The following is a 24,189-nucleotide window of genomic DNA, read 5'->3' on the forward strand; positions in this document are numbered from 1 at the left end:
GTTTGGCCTCTCCTGAGGCCTCCCTCGTTGGCTTACAGATGGCAAGTCTTCTCCTTGGGTCCTTGAGTGGTCTTTCCCCTGTGCATGCACATTCCTGTGTCTCTGCCTTTTTTTTTTTTTTTTAATATTGTAGTTATGTATTTTGGCTATGTCGAGTCTTAGTTTTGGCAGGCAGCCTCTTCGTTGCAGTGCTTGGTCTTCCCTCTAGTTGCAGCACATGGACTTAGCTGGCCCACTGCATGTGGGCTCTTACTTTCCCACACAGGTTTGAACCTGTGTGCCCTGCATTGGAAAGTGGATTCTTAGACACTAGACCATCAGGGAAGTCCCCATCTTTTCTTTTCTTTTTTTTTTTTAAATTATTTAATTGGAGGATAATCACTTCCTTGCCTTTTCTTATAAGAATACAGTCTTATTGAATTAGGGTCCCACCCTAATGACCCCACTTATCTTTACCTCTTTAGAGACCCTATCTCCAAATCCTGTCATAATAGAAATTGGAGCTTCTACATAGGAATTTAGGGGTTTGGGGAACACAGTTCGGTCCATAACATAGTAAGTTATTGTTTATACTCCCTGTAGTTGTAGGTGTCAATGAAAAGAAGGAATGAACTCACTGATCCACATTCTACCCACAGACACTTTTCTGGCTGTTAGTTCAGGCTTATGCTGTTCTTGCTCCCCTATCCCTTTAAATGATAGCCTGCTTAGGTGATACACATCTGTGATAACATGCCTTTCTCCACAACCAATGGAAAGATCTAATTTCATGTAGCTTTTGTTTGTTTGCTTGTTTTCCATTTGGTGCCCAAGGAAACCTCAAAACAAATCTTCAGTACCAGACCCAAGACAGGGCTGACTGCAAAGCTGTACAACATGTCACTGTGTACAAGCAGGCACTCTGCTCTTGCAACCTCGTCAGTTTACGGCAGCCAGATAAAGAGCATTCAGAATGGGGCTTTGGTGGAAAGCTGAGGATGATTGAAGGACATGAAGGAATGCCAGGAGCTAGGGTGACTAGCAGGTAGTCTTCAGAACTTTTCTTTGCAAAGTAATTCCTAGTAGTGTTCTTTTTCATCAATCTGTTTTTATTGTTTTATATCATATTCCAAAAATGAGAGAGAGAGAGAACACAATCTTCTACTGAAATGAATTGGACTTGGGACTATTTATGCCCGTATCTGTGAGCTACAGGTGCTGAATAAGGCATGGAGCAAATATTCAAGGTCAGACACTTGCCCTTTGGAATTCAAATTAAAGTGTACATACCTTGCATTTTTCGCCCCTTGTTTTCAGCTGGTCTGTCATACTACCTCTGTCAGCCAGCCAGTACTGCTGTCAGCCGAGCCTCTCCGCACCCCTCCTCCCACCTTACTTTCACCACTTAAGAAATGAGAAAACATTTCTCATTCTGATTCATTCTATCGCTAACGCATGCACCACAAGAATCAATCAGCTTTCATTTTCACATAATGTAGCCTGTGTACACAATTACCAACTATCCTGACTACATGCTGCTGCAATATTACAACACTCTTTATGTGAAAATCAGTTCTGAAATTCATTTTTATCTGCCAGTTGACACTGGTAAGAATTTTGTTCCAATCTGTAAGAAGGCTTTATCCCTGCTCAACACTATAAAGCCCTCAAGATTTTATCTTTTTTGAATTATCTAAAGGTAGGAAGAGATTCAATTTGCTAAGAGTCCTTGTTTTTGACACAAAGACAAATATCTGCTCCTGAGCTATACTTCACAAAGCAATGTTTCATTTTAAAAACCTCTCAGGATCATGAATTCTCCAGATAGAGAAAATGAACCCAAGTCTTGCTCTCTTCATTAATTTTAGTATGTTCTCTCTCTGCTGCTTCACTTTAGAAAGGAGGTATAATTACTATCTTTATGAGTCAGACTCATAGCCCAGCACCTGTTAGAAAATTAAAAAATATTTTCCCCACATTACATTACAAAGTGAAGCCATTGTTTTCATGCAGTTGCTGGTGTTCACTCATTTGCCAAAATGACTGTATTGAAGGCTTTAAAAGCCACAGTGATAATGAAAAACAATGACTGGAGACTTTCCCAAATGCCAATACATAAAGATAGTAACATGAACTTGATAAACTCTGATTTTAATTCTCTTAAAACTGTTTGTAGATTAATAAAGGTGAGTCAGTTTCTCCCAGGCATGACGAAGCAGCAGATTCAGACAGTTGAGTTGCCTTCTTAAACTATACCCCAGGTAGTTACTTAGGTATGAGGTATGGAGCCCAGTCAATGCCAGTTACAGAAGGAGATTCAATACGTGTGAATACGTTATTGAGATAAGAGATTAAGGGATAATTCTAAGTAAGAAAAACTGATATCACGACATAAAAACGATCCAGCTCAGGAAAGAGCAGAGTATAATTTAAAAAAATCTTTATACAGTCCATTTCTTGCCTAACTGCCATATAAAGAGAGAAAGGTCAAAGTATCCCTTATTCTTCTGATAACAAATGTCGTGTTTGATCTCAATGCCTAACGAGACCAATTAGATGCCGCCTCTTTCAACTCTTTAACTTTTTCATGACTTCAAAGGGTGTTTGTGTACAAGACTAACTTGAAATTTACTTTGAATGAGAAATACATGTGACACAGTCACAGATTGTTTGGGGGCATGCAGGAGAGCTCTGCTAACACTTGCAACCAGCCCAAAACACACACAGCATTTGCAGGCCTTCTCCACGTGTGCCACGGGGCAAAAGGAAGAGAGATGGCGCTTGCCCGTGGCCAATGGTAATAGAAAGTGAAACAGAGTTTGGAAATGCCTAAAAAGTGAGGGATGCTGAATCAAGTTTTCATCATTTTAATCTAGGCTTTTTTGATTAAAAGTATTTTTTATATTCTTCTTTTCCTGAAGCCATGAATCTATACTGAATGAATTAGTGGGCAACTGATTCAACAGGCAATATGTAATTACGTTCTTCATCTCTTAAATTTCTTTGATCCATTTCTTTGTAAATAATTATGAGCTAAACAGTTTATTAATGACATAGTCATTGGAGCTCCTGGGGTTCATTCAAAATGTGTTGGAGAATTGTTTAGAAGCGATTTGAAACCAGGTAACCAATGCTTTAGGGTCAAACACTGAGCTGTTATCTCCAGAAAAGCAGGGTTTTCATCTTCTCTAAAAGTTTTTATAGTACTTAATGCAAGAAATTAATAATCTGGTACAGATGTTTTTAATTTCCCACCTCAACATAATGATTGGCACAAAAAAACTTAATGTGTGTCAAATGAAGAAATGAATGAAGAGAAAATAATATAAAGTTTAAGAATATGGATAATTTTCCTTAAAAATCAGCATTTCTTTCCAGAATAATTTTAAAGAGCAATGTTTGTTCTAATATCCTACAGACTGAAAATAACCAAAAAATCAAAATAAATATATACTGGGGTTTTTCCATACAGAAAGATATATTCTACATCATTAAGCACTGTATGGATTTGCTTTTCCCAGAAGCAGGTGACTAGAGGAAATTTCTAGCTTTGAATTCTTATATTACAAAAAAAGAGAATGGTGGTCACTGGAATAGTGTAAGTAAGGCCACTTCTGTTTCCGTCCTTTGGTCCCAGACCTCTGTACTCTTCTGACACGGTGCTTTATAGAAGCCTTCAGTTCAGCACATACGCTGCATCATGGATGATGTCTCCCCATCTCCACAGAGTATCTATTGCCTTTAGTTTGCTAAACTAGATATGCTAAAAGATTTACCCAATGAAAACAACCAGAATGCTAGACAAAATAACAAAGGAAGTACTTTTTAAAGGCATCAACAAGATGGCACAGAAGTAAGGAATCTGAAGAAATAAAAAAGCAAGACAGAAGTAGTGACTTTGGGAGAAGAGAACCAAAGTGAGTTCTTTCAGTGCTTCTGCCAAAACCTGGAAGGAAACCATGAACATTTTGGAAAACGTTTGATAGGAGACGTCGGGAGTTAAAGCCTCAGGCCCACAGAAAATTGGAAGTCTTATAGGAGATAAAGCTGGAATCTCAAAGGGTTTTACCTTCAATTTGAAGGGTGTGGGGAAAAAAAGGGGGGGAGCTATGCAGGAGACAGTCACACATCTGATTTGATCTTTATGCTGGAGGAAAGTAGGAGGAAGTCTCACTTGAGAATCTATACCTGCAACCTGGCCCTCGTGTGATTTCTTGTTTGATTTTATATCACCTGTAATTGAAAAATTTAAAGAAGAGAATTTTAACGAAAGTGCTCCAAGAATGTTTGTGTAATCAACTGGGAAGAGCAAAGCAAATCTTTTATGAAAGAACACAGTGTCAACCCAGGTCTCAAAGAAGCCCTAGAGATAAAGTTCCAAGGAACTTAAGCACATAAAACATACTTAGGCGTGTTCTGCCCTTCCCTCCACCACACATGCACCCAAAAATAAAGCGCCGTGAGTGAGAATCAGCAGAAACAACAGACTGAAAAATCAGGTCTATAAAGATGATCAGATACAATATAAAAGAATCATGTTTGGTCAGTCAGTCAGTTCAGTCGCTCAATCGTGTCCGCAGCACGCCAGGCCTCCCTGTCCATCACCAACTCCTGGAGTTCACTCAAACTCACGTCCATTGAGTCGGTGATGCCATCCAGCCGTCTCATCCTCTGTTGTCCCCTTTTCCTCCTGTCCCCAATCCCTCCCAGCATCAGAGTCATGTTTGGTATGTTTAAGGAAACGAAAAGTTTGTGAAAAAGGAATAAGAGAATTTTTAAGACAAAGCTAGCAGATTGAAAAAAAACTGAATGAAACTTTCAGAAATGAAAAAGTGCTTTATGCAAAAGATATGAGGATAAATGGAGGAAGGTCTGAGATGCAAGGAGAAATGGTGAGCAAAGAAATTGACAAACATTGATCACATATAACAATAATAGTAATATCTAATTTTTGAGGTTAAACAAACAAGATGGAATTCAAGTTCAAAATATAATTTAAATTGGAATGGGGTGAAAATTGTAGTTATAATATTCTAAGGTACTTGTATTGTTTGGGTGAAGCATCAAGAGACTGTGTAAGCATGTTAACGTGTGGGTGTGTTAGTTGCTCAGTTGTGTCTGACTCTTTGGGACCACGGGGACTGTTGCCCACCAGGCTCTTCTGTCCATGGTATTCTCTAGGCAAGAATACTGAAGTGGGCTGCCATTCCCTTCTCCAGGGGATCTTCGCAACCCAGGGATCAAACTTGGATCTCCTGCATTGCAGGTGGGTTCTTTGGGTAATTCCTAAAAATAGTTGCAGAGGGAATTATTTCCAAATGAGCAGTAGGAAGTGGCAGTGGGAATAAGAAAAAGAAGAGAAGAAAAAAGAAATTCTATTCAGAAGATAGGAAAAAAAAAGAGAGAGAGAGAATGGAAAGCACATAATGAGTCAGTAGAAATACATCAAAGGAAGAAGAGCAAAGACAAAGCCTGAAGATCCTTTGCCCCAAAACAAAACAATGGGAGATTATACACCCTCTAAAGTGTTCATACTCTCCATGATTTAATACTGTTAACAATGAAAAAAGAGCATAAATGACTTTTGAGAACAAAGACTTTATTTCAAGTACATAGTGGTTCAGCTTATCAGAGACCATTCAACTTATGGCCAGTGTTTTCCATCTCAGGGCTTTTAATGGGGTACTGGAAGGGGCCGAGAGGGTTTCCCTAATAGTCCAGTTGGTAAAGAATCCACCTGCAATGCCGGAGACATGGGTTTGATCCCTGGGTTAGGAAGATCCCCTGCAGTAGGGAAAGGCTACCCACTCCAGTACTCTGGCCTGGAGAATTCCATGGACTATACAGTCCACGGAGTCACAAAGAGTCGGACATGACTGAGCGACTTTCACTTGGAAGGGGCTGCACCAAGGCCTCCTGTTTTATGTTAACATTATTTACAGTTAAAAGAAACTTTAACTTTTGAAGATCTCTCTCTCAAAAATGGACTTCTGTAGACAATTTTTAGGAGCACTTTTATGATTACTAAATTTAGAATGTGTTTTTACCCTTATAAATTTTGGCCTTTGACTTTATCTGGAGAGCTTTATCTTATGAACAGCTGTATCATTTGTTATTTCCCTCTCCTTTTGTACCAGTCTTAATATACTTTTTCTATTTTGTCTGTATTTAAGAAGAAACTGCTTTTTTAAGGCTACAGCTAGGGCTCCATATTCTGGAAATAAATCAAAAAGCACAGGACCTAAAGACTTAATATAGAAAATGACACAGTTTTAAAAAAAGAGTGTGAGGCCTATAATATTCTGCTTCCGTAGGATGCGAGATCATTTCCTAGAGAGGCTTCACTGGATTGTGTAGTAGATCTTTTCTGTAGGTCTGTTTGGTTATTTCCTGTATGCTACTTTCTTTCCATTGTTCTGTAATGCTTTTTTTCATAGCTTCTCAACTGTTTCTTCTGCCATAAGGGTGGTGTCATCTGCATATGTGAGGTTATTGATATTTCTCCCAGCAATCTTGATTCCAGCTTGTGCTTCTTCGAGCCCAGCGTTTCTCATGATGTACTCTGCATATAAGTTAAATAAACAGGGTGACAATATACAGCCGTGACGTACTCCTTTTCCTATTTGGAACCAGTCTGTTGTTCCATGTCCAGTTCTAACTGTTGCTTCCTGACCTGCATATAGGTTTCTCAAGAGGCAGGTCAGGTGGTCTGGTATTCCCATCTCTTTCAGAATTTTCCACAGTTTATTGTGATCCACACAGTCAAAGGCTTTGGCATAGTCAATAAAGCAGAAATAGATGTTTTCCTGGAACTCTCTTGCTCTTTCCATGATCCAGCGGATGTTGGCAATTTGATCTCTGGTTCCTCTGCCTTTTCTAAAACCAGCTTGAACATCTGGAAGTTCACGGTTCACATATTGCTGAAGCTTGGCTTGGAGAATTTTGAGCATTACTTTACTAGCGTTTGAGACGAATGCAATTGTGCAGTAGTTTGAGCATTCTTTGGCATTGCCTTTCTTTGGGATTGGAATGAAAACTGACCTTTTCCAGTCCTGTGGCCACTGCTGAGTTTTCCAAATTTGCTGGCATATTGAGTGTAGCACTTTGACAGCATCATCTTTTAGGATTTGAAATAGCTCAACTGGAATTCCATCACCTCCATTAGCTTTGTTCTTAGTGATGCTTCCTAACCCTTACGGCAGAAAGTGAAGAGGAAGTAAAAAGCCTCTTGATGAAAGTGAAAGAGGAGAGTGAAAAAGTTGGCTTAAAGCTCAATATTCAGAAAACTAAGATCATGGCATCTGGTCCCATCACTTCATGGGAAATAGATGGGAAACAGTGGAAACAGTGTCAGCCTTTATTTTTTTGGGCTCCAAAATCACTGCAGATGGTGACTGCACCCATGAAAGTAAAAGATGCTTACTCTTGGAAGAAAAGTTATGACCAACCTAGGTAGCATATTGAAAAGCAGAGACATTACTTTGCCAACAAAGGTTCGTCTAGTCAAGGCTATGGTTTTTCCAGTGGTCATGTATGGATGTGAGAGTTGGACTGTGAAGAAAGCTGAGTGCCAAAGAGTTGATGCTTTTGAACTGTGGTGTTGGAGAAGACTCCTGAGAGTCCCTTGGACTGCAAGGAGATCCAATCAGTCCACTCTAAAGGAGATCAGCCCTGGGTGTTCTTTGGAAGGAATGATGCTAAAGCTGAAACTCCAGTACTTTGGCCACCTCATGAGAAGAGTTGACTCATTGGAAAAGTCTCTGATGCTGGGAGGGATTGGGGGCAGGAGGAGAAGGGGACTACAGAGGATGAGATGGCTGGATGGCATCATCAACTCGATGGATGTGAGTCTGAGTGAACTCCGGGAGTTGGTGATGGACAGGGAGGCCTGGCGTGCTGCAATTCATGGGGTCGCAAAGTGTCGGACACAACTGAGTGACGGAACTGAACTGAACTGAAACTGTTTCTTCCTTCCTTCTTTCCTCCCTTCTTGATTTCTCATTCTCAGATGAAGCTAGATCTTTATTTCAATGAACAGGGTACAGGGCTATCTCTCAAATTTTCCCTGGAGTGAGGGTCATATCCCTTATTAGAGACACAAATGGGAAGAGGGGTGAGGTGATACTCCTGGTACCTGGTCCAGCATTCAGCTTACAGGGCCTATTCACCAGTCCAGGCTTTGCCACTTCCTAGCTGTGTGACTTTGGGTGAGTTGCTTAACCTCTCTATGCCTCAGTTTTATCATCTGTAAGAGGAAGCTAGTAAATATGTCAACCTCATTGGGCTCCTGGGAGGATTAAATGAAATACTTTTAAAGCTCTTAATACTATCCATTGCTCCTCATAAACAACAAATATCAGCCATTACCATTTTCTTTATTGTTGCTGCTGCTACTACTGCTTCTACTGATTTGTTGCTGTTACTGCTGCTACTACTACTCCTTCAAGTACCATTGGGTACATTTCACTACCCAGCTGCTCAGTCTGTTATGCTGACCCACTGCTATTTGAGAGAATCCCACTTCCCAGGCTACAGTGCATCTCTACCCATCTCTCCCTCCTTACTGCCACTCACACAAGAGTCCTTTTTTAGGAATGACCATCTCAGAGTGTTCCCAGCAAGGTGGCTCAGGGACCTTGAGCAGTGGCACCCATGTGGCACAGCAGTGGGGGGCCAGGCTGACTGTGTGCTGTGCGTATGTGACTTTCCTTTTCCATCACAGGGTTTTTAATGGGCTATTGGAAGGGGCTACACCATGGCCTGTTAGTCAGATGCCATGCCATTTTACACTGGAAGTCGGCTTTCTGCTTTTAAACCAGGGACACAAAGAGAGGGCATAGGCCTGATGCCAGTGGAGACCTGGAGGACTCCATGCCTTTCAAAATCACACTCTTTTGGTAATGAACAAAAACCCAGTCAAACCTGAGTTGACTAAAGGAGTATAATAATAGTCTCATTTTTACACACATTTCAGTAAGTTAGAAGATCTGAGGTAAATTATCCCCTCTGGAGTACTAGTCCAAAGGCACTCAACCAAGGGAAACTGCTGAGACAATATTCTTGTCATATTTCCAGACAAGCTCAGAACCTTTATGAGAAGAGCTATATTGAAACTCATGGTAATACATTTAGACTAAAGTTTGCATTAAACTTCTAATGACTGAATTTTAGTCCGACTCTTTGTGACCCCACAGACTATAGCCCACCAGGGTCCTCTGTCCATGTGATTCTCCAGGCAAATACTAGAGTGGGTTGCCATTTCCTTCTCCAGGGACTCTTCCCAACCCATGGATTGAACCTGCATCTCATGCATTGGCAGGCAGATTCTTTACCCACTGAGCCACCTGGGAAGCTTTCTATGAATACACAATTTGAATACAAAATTGAATATAAAAATGTATATTCAATATTGTATGAATATACAATTTCTTCACTAAAAGTTCAGCTGCTTTTACACTAAGACGATCAGAAGAGGCACAAACAACAAAAATAAACTGACAGTTCATAAAGATGTTATAGGTTGAAATACAGTCAGGATCATACAGTCAGATCACACCCTCAGACCCAGCCAGATGCTCACCCTTCCTGGAATCCTTCCAACAGATGTCCTGATCCTGGAGGGGTGGGGATGGTTGCAGAAACTCTGGGGATCTGGGGGCCACTGATAATTAAAGAGTGCACCTATGAAGTTAGTATTAGAAACATTTGGGATATCAGTAACTAAAGTAGAAACAGCAATATAGATTCTATCTACATATGCTGCTGAAATGCATCATTACCAACTTAAAGCATCAAATTACAGATGGTTTGACAAACATTTTCAAGGGCCCTTAGTACATAAACAAAACGAACTCTCATATTGGTTGTATGACTAAATTTGAGTCATAAATACTTAAATCACAACATGGAAAACTATCTCTTTCCATCTTTCTCTACCAACATACTATGCCTAGGGCACAAATGGTAAAAAAACAAGTATAATCTCTTTCCCCCAAGTTATTACAATGTAGATATCAAGAATTTGGTGACAGTAATATGTACTGGCTCAGCGTTCCACCCGTGTAGTTACAAAGAATTTAAGCCCTCCCTGACCCCGAACTAGGTCTTTGTGGCTCACATTTCTCTTCACTGCTTCTCCTCCTGCTGCCAGCTGGATTTTGAGGAACTTTCTTCATGGTGTTTGCAGGTCTGCCTTATACTGGTTGGTTCTGGGGTCTCTCTGGTTAAGAGTATATTAAGAAAAAAAAATAAGAAAAAAAGAGTATATTAAGAGTCCACAGGGACATGGTCACAGAGAACCATAAGGCCCCGGTGATGCTGCACTCAGAAATTTCCTCTTCTGTGATCTCGGCTCACGACCAGAAGAGGCAGGAGGTGGCTGTCAGGTCCTCTTCTTGACATTCTGCACTCATGGCGGGAGGGGAACACAGATTCTTGTCTTGTATCTGAGGTCTGAGAGTCCAACCTTCTGACCAGAGGTACTCTACTCAGTTCTGCCGAGAAGTTCTAATGCTTTGATGCAAACAAGATTCTGGTTGACTTGACTTGCTAAGTTAGAACAGTGGCCTGTAACATGAGGCATGTGTACCCCAGGGATACTTGAAGGAATTGATGATCTTAAGTTCATAGACATTCCTATGTTTCCCTGACTCCCTCTGAAATAATGTGTCATGTTAGGAACAATATTTTAGTCCATGCTGGGGTTTTTTGAGTTCACATACAAGGTAGACTGCAGCAATGGGAGTCAGACAATTTTAGACTAATGAGTCTCTTTTTTTATGACTTGGTTTCATCAAAGTATGCCCTTGGAGGATAGTTCCAGGAAAGTCAGGCAAAATTAACATTAGTAAGAAAAGCTGAGTGTTAAAAATGCCCCTTCCTGCAATGCATTTAAATGTAAGTAGCCTTTTCAGGTCTTCTGGATATTTGTTTCCAGGATACATCCTTAGATGGAAAGAAAAGAGATTTTAAATAGCAATGCAGTATAGGTTAGCAGAGCATTACTAATTATTTTAAATGTCGTTAGAATGTTTTCTTAGACTATGGAAGTTTTTGAGATATGCTAGATAAAATTTCTATGAAATCTTTCCAGTTGGCCATTATTATTTAATGAAGTAGTTAAAACAATTTTTTACTAATACTGTTTGAAATGTTTATTATAATACAGTAAAATTCTCATCTTATTTCACCATAAAATGTTTAATATTTTCTTCCTCCTACTAATAAAAAGTTGGCTTAAAGCTCAACCTTCAGAAAACTAAGATCATGGCATCTGGTCCCATCACTTCATGGCAAATAGATGGCGAAACAGTGGCAGACTTTATTTTTTGGGGCTCCAAGATCACTGCAGATGGTGACCGCAGTCATGAAATTAAAAGATGCTTACTCCTAGGAAGGAAAGTTATGACCAACCTAGACAACATATTAAAAAGCAGAGACATTACTTTGCCAACAAAGGTCTGTCTAGTCAAGGCTATAGTTTTTCCAGTAGTCATGTATGGATGTGAGAGTTGGACTATAAAGAAAGTTGAGCGCCAAAGAATTGATTTTGAATTGTGGTGTTGGAGAAAACTCTTTGAGAGTCCCTTGGACTGCAAGGAGATCCAACCAGTCAGTCCTAAAGGAAATCAGTCCTGAATATTCATTGGAAGGACTGATGTTGAAGCTGAAACTCCAATACTTTGGCCACTTGATGTGAAGAGCTGACTCATTTGAAAAGACCCTGATGCTGGGAAAGATTGAAGGTGGGAGGAGAAGGGGACTACAGAGGATAAGATGGTTGGATGGCATCACCGACTCTATGGACATGAGCTTGAGCAAGCTCTGGGAGTTGGTGATGGGCAGGGAGGCCTGGCGTGCTGCAGTCCATGGGGTTGCCAAGAGTCGGATGATATTCTAATATTAATTAATATTCACTTTCACCTTTCACTTTATGCATTGGAGAAGGAAATGGCAACCCACTCCAGTGTTCTTGTCTGGCAACTGAGTGAACAGAACTGAACTAATATAAAGTAAATAAGATCCTGTGTGTGTGTGTGTGTGTGTGTGTGTGCTTGGTCACTTTAGTTGTGTCTAACTCTTTGTGACACTATGGACTATAGCCCACCAGACCCTTCTGTCTCTGTCCATGGGATTTTTCAGGCAAGAATACTGGAGTGGGTTGCCATTCCCTTCTCTCCAAGGGATCTTCCCGACCCAGGGATTGAACCTGCATCTCCTGTGTCTCCTGCACCGCACATGGATTCTTTACTGCTGAGCCACTGGGGAAGGCCCAAGTAAGATCCTATGTATAGACTAATTATGTTTGACTGCATCTACCTGCTTTTTCATTACATGTAAAGGGAAACATTAGGTATTGATTCTTCTTATCAAGAAATGCATTGTCAACAAAACCTAACTTTGATGCTTAATAATTATTTATAAAAATTTAGTATTTATTTATGTTTTGTAACAGTAGCATATTAATAATAACTGTAGGAACGCCCTGGTGGTCTAGTAGGTAAGAGTTCACCTTTCAGGGCATGAGATGCATGGGGTCCCTGGTTGGGGAGCTAAGATCCCACATACTGTGAGGCCAAAAAACCAAAACATAAAGCAGAAAAAATACTGTAACAAATTCAATAAAGAATTTAAAAATCTTCCACATTAAAAAATATAACTGTAGTAACAACTCAATCCAGAAGAACTTTGGAAAGTTATGTATGTGTTTTTGTAGTAATTTAATAGGACAGGACTCCGTGACTGAACAAAAACAACAATAGGATAGGAGAGCAATAAAAGGTTTACAATTATAAAAATAAAGTAACAGTTTTATTTTTAAATGTCCATATTTATAATTTACTGGTTATCATTACAATGTCCTTTGCAACTATTTAAATTTATAATGAATTGTTTTAGATGTCAACCTAAAACAGTTAAAAACATTCTTTTTCAGGGTACACTGGCAAAAATATTGACTAACAATTCTGGAAAGAATGTGTAATAAGTCCTTACCTAATCACTTCTATTAAATAAGGTAGTGGATTCTTTCCCCCTAACTTCATCTCCTCTCACTAACCTCAGTTCTATACTGAGTACCATGCGCCCCTTGGAAGAACAAAAGCATTCTAATTTCGAGATCCCATGAGATCCCAGCTTAAACTTCAACCATTCGAAAGCCTAGTAATAGAGAATGCAGTCCATGGGGTCGAAAAGAATCAGACACAACTGAGTGACTAAGCAACAAAAGAGAATGGAAAGCTGGCTGCCCTGGGTTTTAGAAATTCCATTTTAAATAAAAGAAGTAGGGCTTCCTAGTGGTCTGGTGGTTAAGAATCTGCCTGCCAATCCAAGGAATATGGGTTCACTCCCTTGTCTGGAAAGATCCCACTGCCACGAGGCAACTAAGCCTGAGAACCACACTGCTAAGTTCACGTGCTGCAACCACTGAAGCCCAAGCGCCTAGAGCTCATCCTCTGCAACGAGAAGCTTGCACACCACAGCTGGAGTAGCCCTCATTTGCCGTCAGTTAGAAAGCCCCAGTGGAGCAACAAAGACCCAATGCAGACAAAAACAGATAAATAAATTATAATTAAATCTTGGCAGTAAACTTTACTCCCTAGAAATTTAAGGTTTCAGATAGAAAATTGCAACTGTAGAATTTATTCACTTTAAGAAGGCAGAGGTATCCCTTTAATGTGTTAGACCACATCAAGCTCACTTGGGGGAGAAAGGTAGATTTTTTTTTTCCATGATGCAGTTCATATTTTTTCAGAAAACAAAAATATTTCCAGTGTTAAGTCATATGAAAACCTCTCCTTAAAAATGCTTCAATGTTCTAAATTATATATATCTAATTCTTGGGTTTGAACTATTATTATAGATTAATATTAATAACAAATAACCATACAAGTTAAATATCAGCAATAAGTATGTTAATAAAAAGTATTCAAAACTTTTTACTGGCAAATGAAGTCAATTCCTTTCATTATTTTCTGAATTCAAAAAGGTTAAAGAAGGTGGCCACCCTGCTGTATAATGAGTTGACAACACTCACAAGCAAGTGAACATAGGGCCTTATTGTATTAAATACAGATTTATACCTTGAGAATCTGAATCAAATTCTCATTCAGTTGCTATTAGTTCTACCTTTAAAATAAATGGATCTAGATGTAATACTGCAAATTACTGTTTTATATTTAAGTGATTGGAACTACTTTGGGGGGAATAATGATATTCTAATATTAATTAATATTCACTTTCACCTTTCACTTTCATGCATTGGAGAAGGAAATGGCAACCCACTCCAGTGTTCTTGCCTGGAGAATCCCATGGACGGGGGAGCCTGCTGGGCTGCCGTCTATGGGGTCGCACAGAGTTGGACAAGACTGAAGTGACTTAGCAGTAGCAGCAATATTAATTAATTAACATTAAGTTCCTTCATAATTCTAAGAAGTTATCTAAATATTCTATGTTTCAGAAGCCTCAAAAGACAAACAGCATTGTCAAATTTTCTTTTGGTAATCATATATCTAAATATATATTATTATGAGATTAAAATGTAAGGTTACTCAATGACTTGCCAATGATCAAAATATTTCTATTGGAGTTTTAAAAATACCAAATTTTTAGTTCTTTGCAGGCTCAGAAATTTGGGTGATGACATAAGATATTTATGAACATTGGCTGAGTACTAATTTCCTTTAATTCACTAGTTTTCCTGGACAGTTACAGATTCATAGTCAAGAGGCAAAGAAGTAGAATTTGAGTGCATTGGAAGCTGAGGTGCTGAATGGGATCACATGGTGTGGGGGGTGGTGGTCTTAGATTAGGTCTAAGGGAGCTGCATATGATGAGGCAATTTCTGTCCAACACTAACACGTAGCTTGCAGAGGTGAAATATGCCAGGGTAATGGCACCACTGTGAGCAGTGATTCTCATGCTTTAACATGTATATGAATCACCTGAAAGTGTTAGCTGCTCAGTTGTATCCAATTCTTTGCAACCTCACGGACTGTAGCCCGCCAGGCTCCTGTGTCCATGGGATTATCCAGGCAAGAATACTGGAGTGGGTTGCCATTTTCTTCTCCAGGGGATCTTCCTGGCTCAGGGATCAAACCCAGTTCTCCTGCAGGTAGATTCTTTACTGTTTGAGCCATCGGATCTCATTAAAATCAGATTTCTTTCAGCAAATTTGAGTGTGAGGCCTGATATTCTGCATTTCTAATAAGCTCCCAGGAGACACTGATCCTGCTGGAATACTGTAGGTAGCAAAACTTTAGAGCACTGATACTGTTCTTTCATTCTAGAGGTGGCCAAGAGTTGGAGGCCCAGGCTGTCTCATCAAGCTGGCTGTCAAGCAGCTAAAATAATGGAAAATTATTCAACCTCTAAGGGACCTATTATCTCCTGTAAAATTACAGATCTGGTCAGGTCCCTTCAGAACTATAAAACTTAAGGATTTAAGATAATTCTTATTTTTATTTTGGCTGCTATTTTCTGTATTTCCCCTCATAAATGGTTAGCAAAAATTGGAAAAACGTTTTATTGCATTGTATCACTCCCAAAGGTCATCACTGAGTGTGCTGTGCATTCTTTGAGCCAAGATGATACCTATTTTTCATGTCACTTTCCACATTCCTCTCTCATAATTCTCTAGAACACTAATAAGATTTCTATTTTGCTTTAAGAATTCTTATGACTACTGAATCTATCTGTGGGTTAGTTTTCTGTTGCCCAAATAAAAATGTAGTTCCTATTATTTCACATTTTTCAGAGAAGCTGTAATGTTTGTAAATAAAGGGTGTTCCTTTAATTAGAACCAATTTCAGACACTGCACCACTGCTAAGTAGCAATGGCTGATATGATTTCAAAGTGCATTTAACAGTGAACAAATTCTTTCCCTTTCTGAATAGAATTTGAGTCAGCTGCTTCCTGTTTATTCCTACTATCAACATCTTTATTCAGAATTTAACATTAACTCTTGTCCAGGCTACTTTACTAATCTACCAACTGGTGTTCCACTTCCAGCCTTTTCACTCTATAATTATTGCAATTCAGCCCTACCAGAGCAACGTTCCCAAATTTCAACAAACTGCATGCCACTTCCAGTCAAAATTCTGTGATGAGTTCTTATTCAACACCTCCATGCTTTGGAGTCAATCTACCTTTTCCAGTTTCCCATTTCTTCCCTTAACCAAGTATTTTCTACATATCCACAGCTCTGTTTACATATCTCCTCTACCTGGTATACTTTCTTTTATAAAACCCTACTCCATTCTTTAAGACCTATTGTAAATTCCAATTCTTGCCTAAAGTGTTCCCTGATTCTTCCACCAAGAAGTTGAACTAATACAGCACATTCTTCCTTACACCTGCCTCCTTATATTATAACCTTTACATACGGCTCCTCACTGCCCTCCATTATACAATTCTTGGGCTTCTGTAGTACATCTTAATTATCTTTGTAACTTTCATAATGCTTTTTAAATTCTCCATATCTGTTGAAGAAAAGAGTGAATATGGCCTAAGTATTCATCTATGGGTCAAGATACTCAGAAACTGCAGCATTAGTCTTATGTAGTGTTTATTTTGGACAAATCACATAATCTCTGTGATCTAGTATTCATATACATATATATGAAGGTAAAGGATTTTTAGTACATTTTTTGCTCACTTGATGGATATAAAGCACTATACTATATGCTAGAGAAGAAAGAGAACTTTCAACTTTCTGGATCATGAAATATTGTCATAGGATTAGTGTGTTTCAGACTGAACTAACGTTCAAAAATTTGCTAAAAATTTCTGTCTGTTAATTCAGAATATACAAAAGTGAATAATTTTTATTTCATATTCTACAGATGTAACACAATTATACTGGCTTCACAGTTTATTATTAAACTCAACAGTGGCCACAGGACTGGAAAAGGTCAGTTCTCATTCCAATCCCAAAGAAGGGCAATGCCAAAGAATGTTCAAACTACTGCACAATTACACTCATTTCACATGCTAATGAGGTAATGCTCAAAATCCTCCAAGCTAGGCTTCAACAGTATGTGAACTGAGAACTTCCAGATGTACAAGCTGGATTTAGAAAAGGCAGAGGAACCAGAAATCAAAGGGTTAATATTTTCTAAAGAATAAGTAGAATTTCTTCCTTAAGGTACCACAAGCACTGCCTTAGGAATGCTCCCATTATTGTCTATCATGGTTTGAGATCATTAAAACTGTTATTTTCTTGAAACATGAAAGAAAAAAAATCCATAATTATTGTAGGATTTGTGAACTTTGGGCACATACCAAATTGATTTTCTGTGCTCAATAAAAGTCAACATGATGTTTAGGAATTTTCAGCTTCAGAAAATTAACCCTTTTAGGATACTAGTTTGGTCTACTAGTACAATATTATAATAATTGTAATAACTTTAAAAAATAAAACTTGAGAAAATTTGTTGCTTAATCAAAAGCAATGAGCTATAACTAATATATAATACTATAAAACTTTAGATTAATAGAAAATTAAAAGATCTTAGTCTAACATAATTTTCAATATTAATATCTCCTCCAGTCAACCAGAACATATAACTTTTAAGTAGTTCTAACTATAAATATAGTCATTTAAATCAATAAACTTTAAAAAAATTGCTTGAGAAATCTATTAACTATAGAAGAATTCTCCCATCGTTGTCTACAATCCTAGTTTAAGAAAAAAAAAACAAACTATTATAATTTTCTAAGGAATATTTTCTATGATATTCTTTTCTCTAGATACCTATAAATTCTTCCATTGAGGTTATGGAAAATAAATGTTTATAGGGAAATTAAAACTGTTAGACTTAATATCCATTATATGCATTTGAGACCCCTATTTTATCAAAATATTCACTACTTTCTTGATATTCCTGATATTTTTTTCATGCCAGGAGTTAATCAGCGTGAAAATCAAGGGAGATTTGAATGTGTGCTTAACCCTTAGGTTACATACTCTAATGCTATTCTCCTCTCTAAGTGTCTTTTTCAAAAGATATAAGCACACAACTTGGACTGCTTTAAATGGTCTAGGTTGAAATAAATGTAAATATTGTCTCTATTTATGCATGGAATCACCTCTCTGACACACTTGTGGAATATAATGCAGCCTGACTGCAAGATCATGAGTCTGTTCTCAGAGTGATATTTACCCAGTTACTCACTGGAAAACAACAGTGTTAACAACAAACCAAGAAACCAGGTTTTCATGCATGGTCTTTATATCACTTTAGAAAAGCTTATGGGAGGACTTCCCTAGTGGTCCAGTGGTCAAAAATCTACCCTGCAATGCAGGGGGTGCAGGTTTGATCCCTGTTTGGGGAACTAAGATCCCACAATCTGCGGAGCAACCAAGCCCAAGTGCTCCAGAGCCTGCACTCAAAGATCTCCCCCTGCTGCAACTAAGACCCAAGCCCCCCTCCCCAAATGTATCTCCATGGGCTTTCTAGTGGCATTAGTGATAAAGAACCCACCTGGCAATGCAGGAGACATAAGAGACTTGGGTTTGAACCCTGGGAAGATTCCCTGAAGGAGGGCATGGCAACCCACTCCACTATTCTCACCTGGAGAATCCCATGGACAGAGGAGCCTGGCAGGCTGCAGTTCATGGGGTCACAAAGAGCTGAACATGACTGAAGTGACTTAGCATGCATGCACACACACATGGTTCCTGAAGAGAGAGCTGAAGTTGCAAGACTGTGGAAAAGCATGTAAAATATAACAAAGACTGATGTCCAAATATTCTCTTGTGCTTTTTTTTTCTTTCTTTTTTTAAAATTTACTTTACAATATTGTCTTGGTTTTGCCATACATCAACATGAATTCGCCATGGATATACATGTGTTCCCCATCCTGAACCCCCTTCCCTCTCTTGTGCTTTTACCAAAAGTTCCACCAGCTTTTGCCATCCACTTTATGTCATAAGTATTTGTAATCTGAACATGCAAACACCAGATCAGAAACACTGAGGTCTGGTGGAGCGCTCTCCAGAGTGTGGCATGAGTACTGCTGACATCATACAAGAAAATATTCAGATCAGTGGCTCAGTTGTGTCCGACTCTTTGCGACCCCATGAATTGCAGCACGCCAGGCCTCCCTGTCCATCACCAACTCCCAGAGTTCACTCAGACTCACATCCATTGAGTCAGTGATGCCATCCAGCCATCTCATCCTCTGTCGTCCCCTTATCCTCTTGCCCAATCCCTCCCAGCATCAGAGTCTTTTCCAATGAGTCAACTCTTCGCATGAGGTGGCCAAAGTACTGTAGTTTCAGCTTCAGCATCATTCCTTCCAAAGAAATCCCAGGGCTGATCTCCTTCAGAATGGACTGGTTGGATCTCCTTGCAGTCCAAGGGACTCTCAAGAGTCTTCTCCAACACCACAGTTCAAAAGCATCAATTCTTCGGCTCTCAGCCTTCTTCACAGTCCAATTCTCACATCCATACATGACCACAGGGAAAAACAACATTTTGTATTTTACTAGATATACACTTATCTTAAAGTGTATTCCGCTTATTACTTTATAATTATTCGTCCTTGGGTCAAGCTTCCTTTTCATACAAATTTAAGCTTAAAAATTGAGTTCATTAGCTTCTGACAAAAGTCAGATGGAGATTTGGGATTCTCTGGTAAGTGGAAAAATGAGGTGGGAAGCTCAGTCACTAACTAGCTGAATCACCATACCCAAGTCAGATTTTTTTGCGCATCTATTTCTTATTTGTAAAGAGACTGTTGCTCTTTCCCTGCAAGAAGTCATCTGTGGCCCCCTGTACAACCGTGGCTAAGATTAAAGTCCTGAGACCTTGGCAGCAAGGAGAAACTGCTGAAACAACGGAGGACCTCAAGGTGGCACTGTATCAGCTGCGCGTCGCTAAAGCGATAGGTGGTGAGGCTTCCAAACTCTCCAAGACCTGAGTGAGTGAGTGAGTGAGTGAGTGAGTGAGTGAGTGAAGTCGCTCAGTCGTGTCCGACTCTTTGCGACCCCGTGGACTGTAGCCTGCCAGGCTCCTCTGTCCATGGGATTCTCTAGGCAAGAATACTGGAGTGGGTTGCCATTTCCTTCTCCAGGGGATCTTCCCAACCCAGGATTGAACCCAGGTCTCCTAGCAAATCCATCGCCCATGTTCTCACTGTTATTAACTAGACTCAGAAAGAGAACCTCAGGAAATTCTCTAAGGGCAAGAAGTATAAATCCCTGGATCTGTGCCATGCACCACTGCTTCAACAAGCAGGAAGAGAATCTGAAGACCAAGAAGCAGCACTGGAAGGAGCAGCCGTACCCACCACAGAAGTACACAGTCAAGGCCTGAGCACACAATCATCAACAAAACATGAATAAACTGGCAAAAATAAAGATTATTGGGGTGACCTCTAAGATCCTTTCTGGCACACCACCATTAGATGATATGTTCTCTAAGTCACTTCAGTCGTGTCTGACTCTGTGAGACCCCATAGACGGCAGCCTACCAGGCTCTTCTGTCCCTGGGATTCTCCAGGCAAGACCACTGGAGTGGTTGCCATTTCCTTCTCCAATGCATGAGAGTGAAAACTGAAAGTGAAGTCGCTCAGTCGTGTCCGACTCTTCGAGATCCCATGGACTGCAGCCCACCAGGCTCCTCCATCCATGGGATTTTCCAAGCACGAGTACTGGAGTGGGGTGCCATTGCCTTCTCTGGAAACAGCCTAGATTAGATCAATCCTTTGAAAGGATTGATTAGAACAATCCTTTGAAAAACTGGAGATAGACTTGATTTGGCTTAGTAACATTTTTTTTTTTTTGCACATGGGAGGGATTCCAGGTATCTTTAGATTCTCTCATCTACATGGTGGCCAAACCACAGAGAGTTTTATGTGCCATATTTCACATGTTAGTATCATCCTAATCTGAGAGTAAGAAGCTTGGGAATCCATGATGCAGTCAGATGAAAGATTTGAATAAAATCAGTTATAGAAGAAAAATACATGTTTATTACATGGAGAAAAGGATAGACAAACACTAGCATAAGGTAAAGAGTTGCCTTTTACAAACAGGAGGAGTCTAAAGCTTTATGATTATGTAAAATAGTTGGTCTGGTTTCTGGTTTTAATTTTTCACTCTGAAAATAGAAAACATGCTAACAAGATGACCATTTCCAGGGGTAATAAAATTTGAATCACAAATTAGCACTATGTGCCTCTACTAAACTGTCTTGAATTAGTTCTCTACAATAGCTACAGAATGCCAGTTAAACCCAAAACTTGACCTGGAGTACCAGAGAGCATTTAATGGAGAAAATCTCTACCAAGTAAGACTTTCATGGCTAGGCTCCTTGTTATTTAAAATAATCTCCATAGTTTTAGAAATAACCCATCTTTTTCTTGAACAGGAGTTGCTGTCCCTTTGTCTTCCTGAAGATTACCTATCATTACAACTGACCTTGCTTAAAAAGAAATTAGATTAACCAATTAGATTGTGAGGTGAAATGGAGAAAATTTGGTGATGATGAAGTTTGTGAATATTTGAACTAATAAGCAGTTTGAAAATGATCAAATTAAGGACTAAAGTCCTTTCATTTGCTATTTGGAATGCTAATTTCATCTATTTAACCTATTCAACAAACAAATGAACAACCACCAACAAAACCAATATAACCTTTTTTTTTGGTGTAGAAATAGATCTGCTTATAATAGTGCAAAAAAGTAGAAAAGATGCTATGGGTGAAAAATTTTACCTATTATCTCTAAAAGGGCATATTCATAGAGCACATCGAAACACACAATACATAAATACAGAGATTGGGTGTCTGGAATACCAACAACTTCATTATCTGTTGCAGTTTCAAGGGCCTCTTAGAAAACGTGGCTTCACAATTTGTTAGCTTGTCCAATTGTTAAAAATATCTTAAGTATGCATTCTCAATCTGCAGAAATAATTTGAAGTTTGTCATTCTTAATTACAGTGGGGGCTGTGAACTCCGGCAAAGATAGAGACTCTGTGTGGAGCTGCTCCTGACTTCGGCTCCATCACTGCTGACTCAGTCTCCTCCTCAGAATAGCAGCCAGTCTCTGCCTGGTCTCACTGACTGAAGATGATCGACCCCGGGGAGGATGTGGCTGGGGGACTGTGGGCAAACCTGAGCTGCTGACCCTGTTGGGCTGAGAAAAGGCTGGAGAAGTGGTGGGCTTCGACACTCCAGGCAGGCCAGGGATTTTGATTACTTTCTCAGAGTGCAGTCTTGCAAGCCTTCTCTCTCCCTGACCACTCCCAGCTGCAGCAGAGGAGGTTAGGCTGCCCTGGCTGAGGGAGCACGGTGACAGCGGCAACTGTCCGCTCAGCTTCCTGAGCTCCAGGAGTTGTTCTCTGGCTTGACTCAAAGCTTCCGTCAGTTCAAAGCGTTCTTCACACTCTCTACGCACTGTTTCCTGAAGAAAAGTGTTCTGAAATGAGAAAAAGGAAAGAAAAAGCAGCCATAGCTTTTAATAGTGTACATATGGACAGTTACTGGCAATATAAATTGATAACTGAACTGGAAATCAGAGGTCTGTGTTCTCTGACAGGGACAAATGAGTCAAAAATGCAAATGGTTTGTGAAGATGGAAAGAACTTTAAGAGAATATTTGGTTTAACCCTTGCAGTTTGCAGAAGAGGAATCAAGAGTCAGGGTCACTCAGATGTTAGTGGTGCTGGAACCCAGAATGCCTACTTCAGTAGGGTTTCAACTCCTCTGTGCCTGAGACAGTCTGTCCTGCACATGTGATGTCTAATAAATATCTGTAGTGTCATTATGTTATTTTATAATGAAGGGAAACTGCAGTACATAAGACAGATAAAAATTGCTTGAATTAGAAAATTGAGAGAATAAAATATATCAGCTGTAGCATTTAGATAATAAAATCAGTGATTTTATGTGATGCTTTCTCAGAACTTAAATATACTGATAATTTGCTCTTTTGTGAGATATATATATCAAAATGAAGAACAAAATCTGCTTTGAACTTCATTCAGCAATCACATATCAAATTACTAGAAGCTATAGTGGATGTAGTTCCTGCTCTCAAGAAGTTTGCACCATTGTAAGTTTGAGTAGAGCTGCTTCTTACATCCCCAACAGAGGTTGGAGCCAAGGGTAGAAGCAATGGGGGTTAAAGAGACAGAAGAATTTTTTCGTAGCCAGAGCTGTCTAAGGATACTCTGAAGGGTTGAATCTCACTTGACTGGGAAGTACTGGAGCAAATTTAAGCTTCAAATATGTGACTAGACTAGAGATCATTACAACTTCTTCAAACAGTGAGACTCTGCATTTCTAGTTGAAGAATGATAGCCATCTTTCATCTATGGAATTCATCAAAATTACTTCAAGCTCCGTGGTAAAAATTGGGTCTTGGATCTCCCTAATGTCTTGACATTCATGTCTGCAGGATGTCAGAAAAGAGATTGAAAAGTAAATAACTAAAAATGGTATCCAGGAACTTCTCTGCTGGTCCAGTGGTTAAGAATCTGCCTTGCAATGTAGGGGATGCAGGTTCCATCCCCGGTCAGGGAATGAAGATCGCACATGCTGTAAAGCAACTGAGCCTACAGGCAGCAACTACCGCGCCTGCACACTCTGGTGCCCAGAGGCCAAAACTAGAGTCAGTGTGCCATAAGAAACAAATAAATATTTTTAAAAAAGAAAGAAAATGATATCCAAATAAGTAACTACAGTTAAAGTGATCATGCTACAGGATTCTTCAGCTGAAAATGACTTTCTACCTGGTTAGCTTGTTTGTAAAAAACAGCCAAGGCATTCCCAAGGCTGACGCTCGGTGGAAAGCGTCCTCCCAAGTGCTTACTGACTAATCTGCTGTCAGTAGAACTAAAAACAAAGCATCAGGGAAAGTAGCATCTTCCTGTATTTGAGCTCCTTGTGATTACAGTCAGAACTCCATTTGATTCCAAATTTGGTAATCAAAACTGAGGAATATGGAGCAATTCCAGATTAACAGTTGCACACTAATATTCTATCAAATCAGTGGCATGTCTGGGTCAAACAAACTCTCATCATTTACATATATTAGCAGTAGACATACATGATCCACATATTCACATATTTTTTTTTAAATAATAGGGGTTAATTACTCAATTCCAGTTAATTTTTTTTTTTTTTTTTAGGGACAGGAGACCAAGGATGGTGTTTGTGGCTTTATCATCTAGTTCTCATTAACTCTTCCTGAAATACTTG

The 24,189-nt window shown here is 39.4% G+C and overlaps 1 protein-coding gene across 3 annotated transcripts in view; it reads right to left on the minus strand.

The window, feature by feature from the left end:
* Nucleotides 1-12,776: 12,776 nt before the first annotated feature.
* The window catches only part of LEKR1 (leucine, glutamate and lysine rich 1), a 214,155-nt gene continuing 202,742 nt past the window's right edge, over nt 12,777-24,189 (minus strand). For all 3 annotated transcript variants that reach the window (XM_059888819.1, XM_024995787.2, XM_010801455.4), the window contains one exon: nt 12,777-22,405. In XM_059888819.1, the coding sequence (XP_059744802.1) occupies nt 21,992-22,405 (414 nt within the window). In that variant the 3' untranslated portion in view covers nt 12,777-21,991. The remainder of the gene's footprint in view (nt 22,406-24,189) is intronic.

The sequence above is a fragment of the Bos taurus genome, chromosome 1 (genome assembly GCF_002263795.3).
Source record: "Bos taurus isolate L1 Dominette 01449 registration number 42190680 breed Hereford chromosome 1, ARS-UCD2.0, whole genome shotgun sequence".
In the NCBI taxonomy this organism is placed as follows: Eukaryota; Metazoa; Chordata; class Mammalia; order Artiodactyla; family Bovidae; genus Bos; species Bos taurus.